This window comes from Myxine glutinosa, chromosome 4 (genome assembly GCF_964187855.1).
Source record: "Myxine glutinosa chromosome 4, kmMyxGlut1.1, whole genome shotgun sequence".
NCBI classification, from domain to species: Eukaryota; Metazoa; Chordata; class Myxini; order Myxiniformes; family Myxinidae; genus Myxine; species Myxine glutinosa.
The window spans coordinates 182,261,427-182,278,813 of NC_136264.1; the positions used below are offsets into that span (position 1 = coordinate 182,261,427).

Below are 17,387 nucleotides of genomic sequence, written 5' to 3' on the forward strand. Positions count from 1 at the left end.
CGCACACACCCTCCTCCCCCCCCCCCCACACACACCCCCTGCCTCCACCCCCACACCCCTCCCCCCACACCCCCCCTCCCACACCTCCCCTCCACCCCCCCCCCCACACACACACACACAAACGCACACACACATGTGCGCACCCTCCCCCACCCCTCCCCCCCCCCCACTCACACACACACAAACGCACACACACATGTGCGCACCCTCCTGTGCGCACCCTCCCCCACCCCTCCCCCCCACACACACACACGCGCACCCTCCCCCACCCGACCCCCCCACACACACACGCGCACCCTCCCCCCCCCACACCCCCACCCGACCCACACACACACCCACACACCCCCTCCCCCCCCACACACACCCACACACCTCCCCCCCCCCCCCCACACACACCCCCTCCCCCCCCCCCACACACACACACCCTCCCCCCCCCACACACACACACCCTCCCCCCCCCCCCACACACACACACCCCACCCCCTCCCCCCCCCCCACACACACACACCCACCCCCTCCCCCCCCACACACACACCCCCTCCCCCCCCCACACACACACCCCCTCCCCCCCCCCCACACACACACACCCTCCCCCCCCCCCCACACACACACACCCTCCCCCCCCCCCCACACACACCCCCTCACCCCCCCCCCCCCACACACACACACACACACACACACCCCCCTCCCCCCCCCCCCCCCCCACACACACACACACACACACACACGGGAAAATGCAGAGATAGGCCTATATTTTAAAAAAATCGCGCCACGATGATACACGAAAATACACCGCCTAAAATAACAGTCGGAGAAAATGCCGACATATATAAAAAATTTGCTTTTTATTTTCCGTTAGGATATATTACTTTTACTTTTGATGACATTCGTCACAAAACGACATATATTTCTTCGTTCTTATTTGATTCAACATTATTATCCGGAAGTAAAAACTAAAATATGTTTCAGGAAATTACCGAGAGATATTTCTTCCTTTTTTATTTATTTTATGTGCGCATACACTTTAAATAGGTTTATTTGAAATCTTTAATTTTCACAATGTAATTTACTTGCCATTGATGATTATGAGACACTTCCTCTTGAGGATCGTGACAATTCATGCGTTGGGTGGAAATGGAAACTTCCATTCCAAAATGAATGAGACGGGAGAGGAGCGAGGAGGCGAGGAGTTGGAGAGTGAAGAGCGAGGGTTGGAGAGTGAGGAGCGAGGGGTTGGAGAGTGAGGAGCGAGGGTTGGAGAGTGAGGGGCGAGGGGTTGGAGAGCGAGGGTTAGAGAGTGAGGGGCGAGGGGTGGAGAGCGAGGAGCGAGGGGTTGGAGAGCGAGGAGTTGTAGAGCGAGGGTTGAGGAGTTGGGGAGCGAGGGGTGGAGAGCGAGGAGCGAGGGGTTGGAGAGCGAGGAGCTAGGGGTGGAGAGCGAGGAGGCTAGTGGGTGGAGAGCGAGAAGCTAGGGGGTGGGGAGCGAGTGGTTGGAGAGCGAGGAGCTAGGGGTTTGGAGAGCGAGGAGCGAGGGGTTGGAGAGCGAGGAGCGAGGGGTTGGAGAGCGAGGGGTTGAGGCGTTGGAGAGCAAAGGATCGAGGGGTTGGAGAGCGAGGAGCGAGGGGTTGGAGAGCGAGGAGCGAGGAGCGAGGGGTTGGAGAGTGAGGAGCTAGGGGTTGGAGAGCGAGAGCTAGGGGTTGGAGAGCGAGGAGCTAGGGGGTGGAGAGCGAGAAAGCTAGGGGGTGGGGAGCGAGTGGTTGGAGAGCGAGGAGCTAGGGGTTGGAGAGCGAGGAGCTAGGGGTTGGAGAGCGAGGAGCTAGGGGTTGGAGAGCGAGGAGCTAGGGGTTGGAGAGCGGAGGAGCTAGGGGTTGGAGAGCGAGAAGCTAGGGGGTGGGGAGCGAGGGGTTGGAGAGCGAGGAGCTAGGGGTTGGAGAGCGGGGAGATCGGGGTTGGAGAGCGAGGATTGAGGGGTTGGAGAGCGAGGAGCTAGGGGTTGGAGAGCGAGGAGCTAGTGGTTGGAGAGTGAGGAGCTAGGGGTTGGAGAGCAGGAGCGAGGGGTTGGAGAGCGAGGCACGAGGGGTTGGAGAGTGAGGAGCTAGGGGTTGGAGAGCGAGGAGCTAGGGGGTGGAGAGTGAGGAGCTAGGGGTTGGAGAGCGAGGAGCGAGGGGTTGGAGAGCGAGGGAGTGAGGGGTGGAGAGCAAGGAGTGAGGGGTTGGAGAGCGAGGAGCGAGGGGTTGGAGAGCGAGGAGCTAGAGGTTGGAGAGTGAGGGGTTGGAGAGCGAGGAGCGAGGGGTTGGAGAGCGAGGAGCTAGGGGTTGGGAGAGCGAGGAGCTAGGGGTTGGAGAGTGAGGGCCGATTGGAGCGGAGAGTGAGGAGCGATTGGAGAGGGAGAGTGAGGAGCGATTGGAGGAGAGTGAGCAGCGATTGGAGGGGAGTGTGAGGAAATGGAGAGGAGTGTGAGGGATTGGAGGGGAGGTATTGGAGGAGGGTGTGAGGAGGAGTGGGATTGGAGAGGCGTGAGGTGGAGAGAGGAGAGTGTCAGGTGGAGAGGAGTGAGGGGTCACATATTATGTGAAATAAATAAATTTTGTTCATTACACCATTTCTGGATCTGATGAATTGCCAGTAACCATTTTGTAAAATTTAATGTGCAGCATCTAAATCAAGATGTCCAAATGTCACACACGTCCATGCCCGTGGGATTCCGACGGGTGACCCCACTAGTTCCCATAATAACTTGGTGTAAGATTTTAATTCAATACTTTAAATGTATTTGAAAGTGCTGTGGTTTGGAAGCCATTACAAATGAGAAAATGCAAAGTGTATTTAATCTCTTACAAAGACAAATTATTGACATGTTCAATTTCACTTAATAGCATAAAATGGCATGGAAGGGGTAGCTCAGGCAATATCATCTAAAATGGCCGGATGGCGATTCTCACCTGTCAGGAGCCACTTGTATTGAGGAATTCTCTGGACGGGCTTCAGAAGGAAATGTTTGAGCGGTAAATTTCCACAGGCAGGGCTCACCTGCAGTAAAAGTAGCGTGAGCGTTAAAGAATGCAGAACCTCGATGGGATGTATAGGATTACAGTAGATCTGAGAGCAATCGTTCAAGTTCAATCGTTGAAAGCAATGACGGTTGGTAAATAAGGGACGAATAGAATCCATAGTTTGAGGGGGGTAACCAACAACCTGAAATGTTGGCCAGCAACATGTGACATGATTGCCTAAGTGATTCCCCAAGTCATGGGAATCATTCCCCAACCTTGGGGAATCATGACATGATTCGCCAAGGACCCAAAAGTCCTTGATGACTCAAAGTCCCCCGAGGGACGCAAAAGACTCTTGAGGACCCAAAACACCCAGATGACCCAAAAGTCCTTGATGACCCAAACACCCAGATCACCCAAAAGTCCACAAGGACCCAAAAAGCCCCTGATGACCCAAAAGTCCCCGAGGACCCAGATGACCAACATTTATCAACCTGAAATGATTTCAGTTGCCTAAGAGAGTAAAGGTGCTGTTGTCCTTTAGAATTACCTGCGACTTCCAGTGGTGTGATCATGATAGATTAATCATCAGTGATTATTGGAGTGAGCAGTCTCAGTATCAACATTGTTGATCACGACTCGAGAGAGGGAGGGAAACTGAGGTCTGGATTTTCGGTAGTGTTTCTATACATCCGATTGGATATCTTTAGAAACCCAATAATCACGGTGTCATCTGCATATTTAAAAATGATAATATCTCGGTAAAATGTGGGCCTGGGCATGTTGATCGAGTCTGCGATCTGGTTGCACTTCTGAGTGATTGAAATGCTGCGCACTTAACTAGGAATATTTGCTTTTGCCGCAAATGCGTCACCGAATTTGTGAATTCTTCACTTGTTGCGGTTAAATTCGACAATTTGATCCGATCTTTATGTTAATCTTGCGTAAAACAAAAAAGCTATTAACTGCAGTGTCAGGTACAGTATATACTACATTGAAAGGAGCTGCGCTCCAACGCGAGTCGAAAGAATTGACGCGACCAAAGACGGAATTCGTCCGAGTTGCTTTATTGAAACAAAACAGCTCAGGTATTCTGACAAGCCCGTTTATCGGGCAGCAATATATATACACATTATGCCGGGGCGTTTGCCGGGAAAACCGAGACCGGGCATGCCCGGGTGTCAAGGGCGAGTCCTGGAAAGGCGAGTCCTGGACATGCCCGGGCGTCCTGGACGCGGCCTGGCAAGTCGAGGCTGGGCGTGCCCGAGCGCTCTGGGCGAGCCCTGGAAAGGCGAGAGCGGGCATGCCCGGACGCTCTGGGCGAGCCCCTGGAAAGGCGAGTCTGGACATGCCCGGGCGTCCTGGACGCGGCCTGGCAAGTCGAGGCTGGGCGTGCCCGGGCGCTCTGGGCGAGCCCTGGAAAGGCGAGAGCGGGCATGCCCGGGAAAGACGAGACCGGGCGTGCCCGGGAGGTTCGGGCGTGCCCGGGAACAGCGAGTCCGGGCATGCCCAGGAGAGGTGCGTCTGGGCCCGTCCGGACGAGCCCGGCATGGCGATCGCGCCCTGGCCGCGTCCTGGCAGGTGCAAGGCGATTGTGTACATTCAGCGGGAACCGCTACACACGCCCCTCCAGAATCGACCTGCACCGGCAGGGTCAATTTAAGGGGGGTCCGGATGACCCGGCCGAAGCGACCCCTGGAGGGTCGTGGGGAGGGGTCTGACGTGGTGGTGGGTGGTCGAGCGGGGGGAACTGTGGACGGGGGGCGGCCTCGCCACGGAGGAAGGGCCAACCGTGGTGGTCGGTCGACGTCCACGTGCGCCGGTTTGAGGCGGTCCACAGAGATCCGGTCCGACCGGCCGCCGACGTCGACGACGAAGGACTTGTCGCCCTGTCGCAGGACCCGGAAGGGCCCGTCGTACGGCGGCCGGAGTGGCCCCCGGTGCGCGTCATGACGCACAAAGACGTACTCCGCTGTGCGAAGCGCCGGGGGGACATAGGACTGGGGGCCACCGTGGCGGGACGTTGGCACGGGGGCAAATCGTCGGGCGGCCTCCTGGAGGTCCGAGCGCTGGTGTGTGGAGGACCAGGGACTGGTAGCATCGGGCACGAACTCGCCCGGGACGCGGAGCGGCTGGCCGTAGACGAGCTCGGCGGCGGACGCCCGGAGGTCCTCCTTGGGGGCCGTGCGGAGGCCCAAAAGGACCCACGGCAGCCGGTCGGTCCAACCGTCGTCCTGAAGGCCGGCCATGAGTGCGGCCTTCATGGAGCAGTGAAACCGCTCGCACAACCCATTGGCTTGGGGGTGGTAGGCCATGGTGCGGTGCAGCGTGACCCCCAACGAGCGGGCGACCGCGCCCCAAAGTTCGGACGTGAACTGTGGGCCGCGGTCGGACGAGATGTCCGCCGGTGCGCCGAAGCGCGCGACCCAGGTGGCGATGAACACCTGCGCCACGTCGGCGGTAGTGGTGGAGGTGAGGGGCACGGCCTCCGGCCACCTGGTGGTCCTGTCCACCATGGTGAGCAGGTGGGTGAACCCCCGCGATGGGGCAGGGGACCCACCAGGTCCACGTGGACGTGGTCGAAACGCCGTGCAGGCACGGTGAAAGGGGCTAGCGGGGCCTGGGTGTGGCGGTGGACCTTGGCCCGCTGGCAGGCCGTGCAGGCGTTGGCCCAGTCGCGGACGTTCCGTCGAAGGCCGTGCCAGACGAAACGCGCCGACACCAGCTTCTGAGAAGCTTTCCGGCCCGGGTGAGAAAGGCCGTGGATGGAGGCGAAGATGCGGCGCTGCCAGGAAACGGGCACGATGGGGCGAGGCTGGCCCTGGGAGACGTCGCAGAGCAGGACGGTGCCCGCGAAGGGGATGTCGGCCAGGCGGAGGCCCGTGTCCGCCGCCCGGAGGGCCTGCACCGAGGTGTCGGTGGTCTGGTCGGCCCCCATGAGCGCGAAGTCCACGCCGAGGTGGACCGCGTTCGCGCTGGCCCGAGAAAGACAGTCGGCCACGGCGTTGTCTTTGCCGGCGACGTGCCGGATGTCCGTGGTGAATTCCGACACGGCGGAGAGGTGGCGCTGCTGGCGGGCCGACCACGGCTCCGTGACTTTGGCCATTGCGTAGGCCAACGGCTTGTGGTCGACGAAAGCCGTGAACGGGCGGCCCTCCAGGAGGTGTCGGAAATGGCGAACGGCCAGGAATAGACCGAGCAGCTCGCGGTCGAACGTGCTGTATTTTAACTCGTTCGGCCGGAGTTGCCGGCTGAAAAAAGCGAGTGGCTGCCAAACCCCGTCCACCCATTGTTCATGGACGGCGCCCACCGCGTAGTTGGAGGCGTCCGTAGTGAGGGCGATGGGCGCGTTGAGCACCGGGTGAGCCAGCAGCGTTGCGTCGGCGAGGGCCCGTTTTGCGCTCGCGAAGGCCGCATCCATGGCCGCGGACCAAACGATGTCATGCTTGGCCGGCTTGCCCCGGAGGGCCTCGTAAAGGGGCCGCATGAGCTGAGCAGCGCGGGGCACGAATCAGTGATAAAAATTCACCATGCCGAGGAACTCTTGTAGGGCCTTGATGGAACGGGGACGCGGGAACGTGGTGATGGCCTCGACCTTGGTCGGCAGCGGCACGACCCCGGTCTTGGTGATGCGGTGGCCCAAAAAGTCAACGGTCGTCGTGCCGAAGTGGCATTTGGCCGGGTTGACAATTAAGCCGTGCTCGCTGAGGCGACCGAACAGTGTTCGGAGGTGGAGGAGGTGCTCGGCGCGGGACGTGCTGGCGACGAGGATGTCGTCCAGATAGACGAAAAGAAATGGCAGGTCGCGCAGCATGCCGTCCATTAAGCGCTGGAACGCCTGGGCCGCGTTCTTGAGGCCAAACGGCATCCTCAAAAATTCGAACAGGCCGAACGGCGTGATGACGGCCGTCTTCGGGACGTCGGCCGCCCGGACAGGTACCTGGTGGTATCCCCGTATCAGGTCAATTTTGGAAAATATGACCCGTCCCGCCAAACGGGCGGAAAAGTCCTGGATGTGCGGGATCGGGTACCTGTCAGGGGTGGTAGCGTCGTTGAGGCGGCGGTAGTCGCCACACGGGCGCCATCCGCCCCCCGGCTTTGGCACGATGTGCAGTGGTGAGGCCCACGCGCTATTGGAGCGCCGCACAATGCCGAGGTGCTCCAACGCGTCGAACTCGGCCTTTGCCACGGCGAGCTTGGCCGGGGGGAGGCGGCGGGCCCTGGCGTAGACCGGCGGGCCCGTAGTGGGTATGTGGTGCTCGATCCCATGCCGCACTGTGACGGCCGAAAACGTCGGCCGCGTGAGGGCCGGGAATTCCGCGAGCAGGCGAGCGAACTCGTTCGCCGTCGGGAGGGCGCACGCCAGTTCGGTCGGCGCGGAGCTGCTCATCGTGCACGCCAGGGAGCTGAAGGTCTCGGCGTTGACAAGGCGACGTCGTTTGACGTCGACCAGCAGCCCGTGCGCGCAGAGGAAGTCGGCGCCCAGCAAAGCCATGGGGACGCAGGCGGTCACAAAGGTCCACTGAAAGCGCTGGCTGCCGAAGCAGAGGGTGACGTCGCGCGGGCCGAAAGTGCGTATGGCCGAGCCATTAGCAGCGACCAAAGAGGGGCCGCAAACGGCGTCCCGCCTGTCCTGCTCGGAGGCGGGTATGACGCTCAGTTGGGCGCCGGTGTCACAAAGGAAACGCCGCCCGGACGCTTTGTCCCGAATAAAAAGCAAGTTGCCCGAGTGGCCGGTACTCATGGCTGGGAATGAACGCCGGCCCGGCCGTTTCCCGACTTGCCGAAAGTGCACGGGAGTCGGCACGTCCGAGCCTTGTGTCCGAACCTGGCGTGGTAATAACACCACGCCTGGTCAGGTGGAGGCCCCGGCCGTCGTGTCGGAAGCGGTCGGCGCGGCGTGGCGGCCGCCAGTTGCACCAGCAGTTCGGCCTCCAACCGCGGGCGCTCGGGCGTCGTGGGCGTCGCCTCGGACGGTGGCAGGCTCCAGGTAGCCGCGCCGATGTGTTGGCCCACCGAGGAGATCTTATCGGCTTCCCTGGCGAGGGCGCGGGGATCGGTGATCGACGTGCCAGCCAGGGCGAGGCGTACCGGGTGAGGCAGCTGGCGAAGGAACAGCTCGCGGAACAGAAAATCCGGAGAGTGCTCACCGAGCAACGAGAGCATATAGTCCATGCGCTCGGACGGGCGCGTGTCGCCGAGCTCGGGCAGGTCGAGCAGGCACCGTGCGCGTGCCGCCGGTGAGAGGGCGAAAGCTTCGAGGAGGAGCGTCTTCAGCGCGTTATAGTTGTCAGCAGCTGGCGGGTGCTCGAGGAGGCTCAGGGCGCGGGGCGCGGGCCGCGGTGGCGGAACCGAGCGCTGCCACGACGTGGTGGAAGCGGGTGTCGTCCGCGGTGATGCCTCGCAGGGCGAACTGGGAGTCCGCCTGGGCGAACCAAACAGCCGCGTGAGCCTCCCAGAAGGTAGGCAGTTTAAGAGTCACTGCCGTGTCCATGTCGGTAGGTCACCAGTGAAGGAGCTGCGCTCCAACGCGAGTCAAAAGAATTGACGCGACCAAAGACGGAATTCGTCCGAGTTGCTTTATTGAAACAAAACAGCTCAGGTATTCTCACAAGCCCGTTTATCGGGCAGCAATATATATACACATTTATGCCGGGGCGTTTGCCCGAGAAAACCGAGACCGGGCATGCCCGGGTGTCAAGGGCGAGTCCTGGAAAGGCGAGTCTGGACATGCCCGGGCGTCCTGGACGCAGCCTGGCAAGTCGAGGCTGGGCGTGCCCGAGCACTTTGGGTGAGCCCTGGAAAGGCGAGAGCGGGCATGCCCGGATGCTCTGGGCGAGCCCTGGAAAGGCGAGTCTGGACATGCCCGGGCGTCCTGGACGTGGCCTGGCAAGTCGAGGCTGGGCGTGCCCGGGCGCTCTGGGCGAGCCCTGGAAAGGCGAGAGCGGGCATGCCCGGGAGGTTCGGGCGTGCCCGGGAACAGCGAGTCCGGGCATGCCCAGGAGAGGTGCGTCTGGGCCCGTCCGGACGAGCCGGCATGGCGATCGCGCCCTGGCCGCGTCCTGGCAGGTGCAAGGCGATTGTGTACATTCAGCGGGAACCGCTACAACATTAGTTGGATGTGAAAATTTAGAATTTGCATTACAGTAGATCTGAGTAAGGACACACACCCAAACACACACACAAATACACAAACACAGACACAAACACAAATGCTCATATACAAACACACACACACAAACAAAACACACACACAAATAAACACACACACAAACACACACACAAACAAGCGCACGCACACATAAACACACACAAACACACAAAAACACCCAGAAACACAAAAAAATACACACACACAAACACACACACAAACAAGCACACACACACACATAAACACCCACAAACACACACAAACAAACACACACAAACAAGCACACACATACACACACAAACAAGCACACACACACACACACTAAAATAAACACACACACAAACACACACACACATAAACACACAGAAACACAAACAAATACACACACACACAAACACACACACAAACAAACAAGCACACACACAAATAAACAAACACCCAAATAAACACACACACACAAACACACCAAATAAACACACACACAAATAAACACACACACAAATAAACACACACAAACACACACACACACACACAAATAAACACACACACAAATAAACACACACACAAACACACACACAAATAAACACACACACACACAAAAACACACAAATAAACACACACAAACAAGCACACACACAAACACACACACAAACAACCACACACACACACAAACAAGCACGCACAAACAAGCACACACACAAACAAGCACACACACACGCATAAACACCCAGAAACACAAACAAATACACACACACACACACACAAACAAGTACACACACACAAACACACACACAAACAAGCACACACACACACAAACACACACACACAAACAAAACACACACACAAATAAACACACACACAAATAAACACACACACAAACAAGCGCACGCACACATAAACACACACAAACACACAAAAACACCCAGAAACACAAAAAAATACACACACACAAACACACACACACACACACATAAACACCCACAAACACACACAAACAAGCACACACACACACACACACACACACACACTAAAATAAACACACACACAAACACACATACACATAAACACCCAGAAACACAAACAAATACACACACACACAAACACACACACAAACAAGTACACACACACAAACACACACACAAACAAGCACACACACACAAACAAAACACACACACAAATAAACACACACAAATAAACACACACACAAACAAGCGCACGCACACATAAACACACACAAACACACAAAAACACCCAGAAACACAAAAAAATACACACACACAAACACACACACAAACAAGCACACACACACATATAAACACCCACAAACACACACAAACAAACACACACAAACAAGCACACACACACACACACTAAAATAAACACACACACAAACACACATACACATAAACACCCAGAAACACAAACAAATACACACACACACAAACACACACACACACAAACAAGCACACACACACACAAACACACACACACAAACAAAACACACACACAAATAAACACACACACAAATAAACACACACACAAACAAGCGCACGCACACATAAACACACACAAACACACAAAAACACCCAGAAACACAAAAAAATACACACACACAAACACACACACAAACAAGCACACACACACACATAAACACCCACAAACACACACAAACAAACACACACAAACAAGCACACACACACACACACTAAAATAAACACACACACAAACACACATACACATAAACACCCAGAAACACAAACAAATACACACACACACAAACACACACACAAACAAACAAGCACACACACACATAAACACCCACAAATAAACACACACACACACACACACAAATAAACACACACACAAATAAACAAACACCCAAATAAACACACACACACAAACACACAAATAAACACACACACACAAATAAACACACACACAAACACACACACACACACAAATAAACACACACACAAATAAACACACACAAACACACACACACACACACACACACATAAAAACACACAAATAAACACACACAAACAAGCACACACACACACAAACACACACACAAACAAGCACACACACACAAACAAGCACTCACAAACAAGCACACACACAAACACACACACAAACAAGCACACACACATAAACACCCACAAACACGCATAAACACCCAGAAACACAAACAAATACACACACACACACACACACACACACACACACAAACACACGCATAAACACCCAGAAACACAAACAAAGACACACACACACACACACACACACACACACACACACAAACAAACAAACAAGTACACACACACACAAACAAGCACACACACACACACACACACACACACAAACAAGTACACACACACAAACACACACACAATGCATAAAATACATTAAATTGTACCCTTGTGACGTGTCACATTTCATTCTGTAATTGGCATTTGGTTGATTGCGACATTGCAAACATAACTGACTCAATTGTCACAGCAACCCGAACAATCCAATGGACCTTACAGTCTGGCAGCTAAGCTAAATATAGCATAACTATTGTGCATTTTGTGAGGAAAGCACCAAATTTGGCACACTAGTAGACTATCATATTATGAAAAGATCTGGATATTAGGCCATCTCAGATTCAGAGATTTGATTTTTGCAAGATTTGCAGATTTTGCAGATTTGCAAGCTGAGATTGGAACGCCAGGGACGGCCGACTCCTTCCTGCGAGCTGCCCACATCACCCGCACAAGAAGAGCTCATCAAACCCGCCAGGCAGAACGGTTTACGTTTTGTATCCCACTGATAGGCCGGATCTGGATTCGGACCTGAACCAAAATCTAATCGGCTTGTTCTTGTCACCGAAACAACTTGTCCACTAAGTTTAGTCATAACTTGTCCTCACCATTTTTAAATATCATGTTATATATCGTTTTCGATCTTATCACTCCAAAAAAATAATCACTTTTTAAAATTCTCTTATCTGGACCCGGATTCAGATCTCCACCAAAATCGAATCATGTCATCCTTCACACACACACACACACAAGCTCTCCACCAAATTTTGTCCAAATCTGTCCACAACTTTTTCAAATATCCTGCTATGTATCGTTTGGCCCTATCTCCCAATGGTGAAGAATCACTTGGAATTTAAAAAATTCTCGGACCCGGATTCGGATTTGGATCTTCACCGAAGTCTAATTGTCAAAGTCTTCGTCACACAGAACCGGTCCACCAAGTTTCGTCCAAATTAGTCCATAACTTGTTGAGATATCCTGCTATATATCGGAATATGGAATGTGGTCAAGGTGCCCGTGAGATGTCGGTCTTCGCAAAGGACACCGTGGGATCTTCAGGGTCCACCAACTAATGGCAGACGGGACGTCCAATTGAACATCCATCCGAGGGACGACACACACATTGAAGAATGTCCTGCCTCTAAAACACTGGATTGACATTTTGTAGCTGGGACGGGATTCAAACCCACACTGGACAGCAAAGAAGCAAGTGTGCGTACCTCTAAGTCTACTCGAGGCCATCCTGCCAGCCCAAAGGTGTTTTTGTTAAAATTGGTTAAAAAGCTTCTTCAATAAGTGCAAATTGAATACGATCACTCAAAGTGAAATCCATCAGGTGTACCTCCAATTATCAATTAATGTACTTCACAACATCATTTTTATTTTACCATTTTTATCCCTGGTGTTGGGCTAGCGGCTAGGGTGCCGGCTTAGGATCCAAGGATCCTGGGTTCGAATCCCGGTCGATCGCTGAATTAACGCCAGGGGGGTTGACTCAGCCTGTCATCCTTCCGAGGTCGGCTAATTGAGTACCAGTTCACTGGTAATTCCCTGTTTGTCGTTAAAGGCGGCAAAAAGGGTTGGCGTCAGGAAGGGCATCCGGCCGTAAAACATTGCTTCAAAAAGGGGACCGAAAAACAACAACAACCACGGTTCCCGAAAAAGGCCAACCCCCGCTTTGCGGGGAAAAATGGCCTCTAAAGGTGTTTTTTTTTTTTTTTTACAACATCATGTGTACCTCCAATCATCAGGTAATGCACCTCGCCACATCATGTGTACCTCCAATCATCAGGTAATGTACCTCACCACATCATGTGCACCTCCAATCATTATGTAATGTACCTCACCACATCATGTGTACCTCCAATCATCAGGTAATGTACCTCACCACATCATGTGCACCTCCAATCTTCAAGTAATGTACCTCACCACATCATATGTACCTCCAATCATCAGGTAATGTACCTCACCACATCATATGTACCTCCAATCATCAAGTAATGTACCTCACCACATCAGGTATACCTCCAATCATCAAGTAATGTACCTCACCACATCATGTGTACCTCCAATCATCAGGTAATGTACCTCACCACATCAGGTATACATCCAATCATCAGGTAATGTACCTCACCACATCATGTGTACCTCCAATCATCAGGTAATGTACCTCACCACATCATGTGTACCTCCAATCATCAAGTAATGTACCTCACCACATCATGTGCACCTCCAATCATCAAGTAATGTACCTCACCACATCATATGTACCTCCAATCATCAGGTAATGTACCTCACTACATCATATTGTTATGTCGGGGGGTAAAGGAATATCTAGAGCCAGGTAGATCTGTTTCGGTAACATGCTTCGACTGTCGCGATAGGGAATTTCCCTGTAATAGGTTCTGTGTTTTAGGCGGTTTGTGGGGGAAGTGTATACCTGTGAACATGTATACAAGGATGTTCATGTGTTAAATAATTGTAGGGACTAAGATAAACCCCTGTGTGTCAGACCTGGTAATCATTCCTTTGTCCCTTATGGCAACGCACACATATAAACACTTAGAGAGGTCCTTCATGCACACATTAATTAGTTCCCTTCCCTTACAATGCCCTTGGAAGAAGACGGGCAGGAAGCCATATCGGGGCACCGCCGGATGGCCGCCGCCGGCCGCACCACCAGCTGGCCTAGCAGCATCGCATGAGACGAGCTGTACCCACGCCACAGGGAACGTGTGATTGGTTGGCGCAGAAGGCGCGAACCTCCAGCCAATCAGCGCGGGAGGCGCGAAGGCGCAATTGAGAAGCGGGTTGTTCATTGGAGGGAAGGCGCTAGAAGGTTCAGTGGACGGCGGGAAGCTGCGAGGGACTGGTTGGTGGCGCGCCAAGGCTGACGTCACAGGCAAAGTTATAAAAGGACAGGCTGGACGACATTTGCTCTCGCTTGGTCTCTCTTCGCGCTGGACCCCTTTCGAGTTGGAGATCGTCATTCGCCCTTCTTTTTGCCTCTGCGCTGGACGACATTTTCTCTCTTGGTCTCTTCGATTTACCTCTCTGAGCTTGGAGCAGTGCTCGGCCCTTTGCGGTGCTTTTAGAGCTTGGAGCGAGGCATGCCACTGAACAGACGAGGCCGGGGCGAGCGGGTCGCTCGAGGCCTGGTGGCGCACGAGCGTGGCCGAACGGAGCCGCGTTGGTCGACGAACGCACCACTACTGACAGATAAGGCCGCACCCCACATTTCACAAATACATAACGAACGTTTTATTTTCCTTAATTCATTTTCCCTTGTCTCGTATCCGAAATCTGTGTGTGGGGACGTCCCGATTAGGACATTTATTAGCGGCGCGTATTTTCCTGTCCCGCTATCGTTGTAAATAAATCCTGGTATTATTTTCTGTATATACCTGAACGCAGTTTTCCATGTGGTTTATTTAATTTGCAGCAGCATTGGAGACGCCCCTTGAACAGATAAGACTGCAGGGGTCTGGTGCCGCCCCTCCATCCCGTGCAATTTTGTATAGCTTTCTATCTTCGAGTCCGCTATTGAGTTTTTGCCTCGAGAGCTAAGGCCTTCGCGATCGGCTTCCGTGACCGCCTGATTTTCATCAGAGGCGGCCACATGACAAACTGGTAGTCAGGAGTGGGATTTTAACCCTGTGACAAACTGGTGGCAAGAGTGAGGATCTGGGCCCGTAGGACAAATTTTTTTTGTCCACGGCTATGATCGACACGGTCAGGCGTACATCGCACCCGGCATTCGGATGCAAAATTTTCATAGTTGAGGCGAAGAAATTTGCACAGTCAATTGGGCCTACGAAGCACGATATCGCGTCTTGGGAAAATTTAAATTTTGTTTCTGAGGTGAAAATACATATGCGCGCGGGAAACGACCTTCCTCAAAGCGAATGTCGGTGAAATGGAGGTGCGTAGCGAGGCGTCTGTGAGTTCAGAAGGTGAGCCGGAGGTAGGGGAATTGGAGGTTGGTCTTGGAACCTCCCCCGTCCCGAGCACCAACCTATCCCCCTCCCCTACCGGGGAGCCGGGAACAATTGGAGCGGCCCCGATACCCGACCAGATTTGGGATCGATTCTTTAGGGAATTGAGGGAAATGAAAAATGGGTTGGAAAACAAAATGGATGCTCAGAAGGAGCGTGAGGAACGATGGTTGGCTAGACTGGATGCTCAGAATGAGTGACTGGAAAACAAAATGGATGCTCGGAGTGAGCGAATGGAAAACAAAATTGAGGAATTGAAAGGAGGACGAAGGAATGATTCACATGGGGCTCAGGAGCCGGGAATGGCAATTGAAGGGAATGGGGAATGTTTGTTACATGCTGGCCTGGAGGTTTATCGGGGCCGGGTGGATGCCACAACACATCAACAGGGGGATGAATTTGAATCCTTGCAGCACCAGGGCGATGGTACAGAGCAAGAGGGGATAACATTATTGGGGGTCCGAGTAATGGAGCCGGACCGGGTATTTATTGAAGAAGGCCTGATGGGGCCAGAAATGATTGGTAATGATGATGTACAAGATGTGACATAGCGGCTGGGTACCTGGAACAGTCCCATGGAGGTGGAGTTTGACCGGGCCCAAAGGAGTTTGGGGGAGAAGGCGAGTCCGTCCGAGGAGGTGGTTGAAGTGACCGAGGGGACCCTCACCATGCACTACAATTTGGTAATGGAGGCTCCGAAATTGAATGACCAGTTGGGGGAGTGTGTTGGCTCCGGGCTGGATTTGGACATTGGAGGATCGGGAGATAGAGCCTCAAGCGATTTGGTCCCCGTAGGGAATTTGGACCAGCTGCAGGGAGGGGCAGAACAACCTGGAGGAGTTGTTACCTGTAGCTGTGGTGATTGGACACCTGGGGCCAAAATTCTTAAAAGGAAATCTAAAATAAAATTAAAATGGGAATTTGATTTGGAACAGCCTTGGTGGGAGTTGGTCCCCGGCCTGTGGAATGTGGACCAGGGGAGGTCATTAGGGATGGCCTCGGGCAAAACTTGCCCCTTAAAAAATTTGGATATACCAGCCAGCTGGGGGGCTGTGCTGGTGAGATTTGGACATGGGGTCAAGCAATGGGTGTCGTGGTATGACCTGGGGCCTCACGGGGGGTCTGGTGGAGTGTGGCATCCCTTGTCCTTCGGGGAGCAGCCCGAGCATGTAGCTCGGGCCGGCAGGGCCACCAGACCCTGGTGGGGCTTAAGACCTCCAGGGGGTCCGAGGTGGTTCCTCACAGGCCTGGGATGGCATTTATTGAGGACGATTAGGGGGAGGTGTTGTGGGTCGTGCTTTGGTGGTGGCATTGCGGACGGCCAACTTGGGCCTGATGTGGTGACCGCCCAGGCATGCGGCCCGACACCCTCTCCCTGAGACTCTGGGACAGCCAGCATGTGGTGGCCTGACATGCTGTGCTGGGCTATGGACGCGGGTCAAACCGAATGGACAGGGAATGAGATAGCCCACTGGACAACCATTGGGGCATCTGTGGAACATGATGGTGTGAGAGTGACCTTCCACAGATGTTCTGTTATGATTTATGGATTCTTGGTTTGGGAAGAGAGCCATGGGAATGTGATCGGGAAATGGTAACGAGCCGAGTATATGGGCCATGCTCGGCTGGCATGTGTATGGCAAAGCATCCTTCTTTGGTGAAATTAGTGAATTGTGAAAAATGTTTGGCATGGGTAATCCAAGGTTAGATGCAAATTTAAGGGTGAATTTTGAAATGTCATGGTGGTCACTGACAGCAGTGACACCACTATTGATCCAGGTGTGTAGACCAAAGTGTTGGAGGCTGTCATAAAATTGACAGGTGTAAGGATTCGTCACTTCCGCTGTTGTGGTTTTCACCCACTTGACCTGTTTCTGATATCATGTATTATTATTATCCTCAAAAGGTTTAGTATTCAGGAACAGCTATCTAAAGTTAAAAAGGTTAA

General features: G+C 53.7%; 1 protein-coding gene and 1 long non-coding RNA gene across 4 annotated transcripts in view; one reads left to right on the plus strand and one right to left on the minus strand.

Moving 5' to 3' along the window:
• Positions 1–17,387, minus strand: part of FGD5 (FYVE, RhoGEF and PH domain containing 5) — a 204,236-nt gene that overhangs the window by 137,905 nt on the left and 48,944 nt on the right. For all 3 annotated transcript variants that reach the window (XM_078776775.1, XM_078776774.1, XM_078776773.1), the window contains exon 10: positions 2,940–3,027. In XM_078776775.1, the coding sequence (XP_078632901.1) occupies positions 2,940–3,027 (88 nt within the window). The remainder of the gene's footprint in view (positions 1–2,939; positions 3,028–17,387) is intronic.
• Positions 1–17,387, plus strand: part of LOC144891855 (uncharacterized) — a 43,934-nt gene that overhangs the window by 1,823 nt on the left and 24,724 nt on the right. The window lies entirely within an intron of this gene.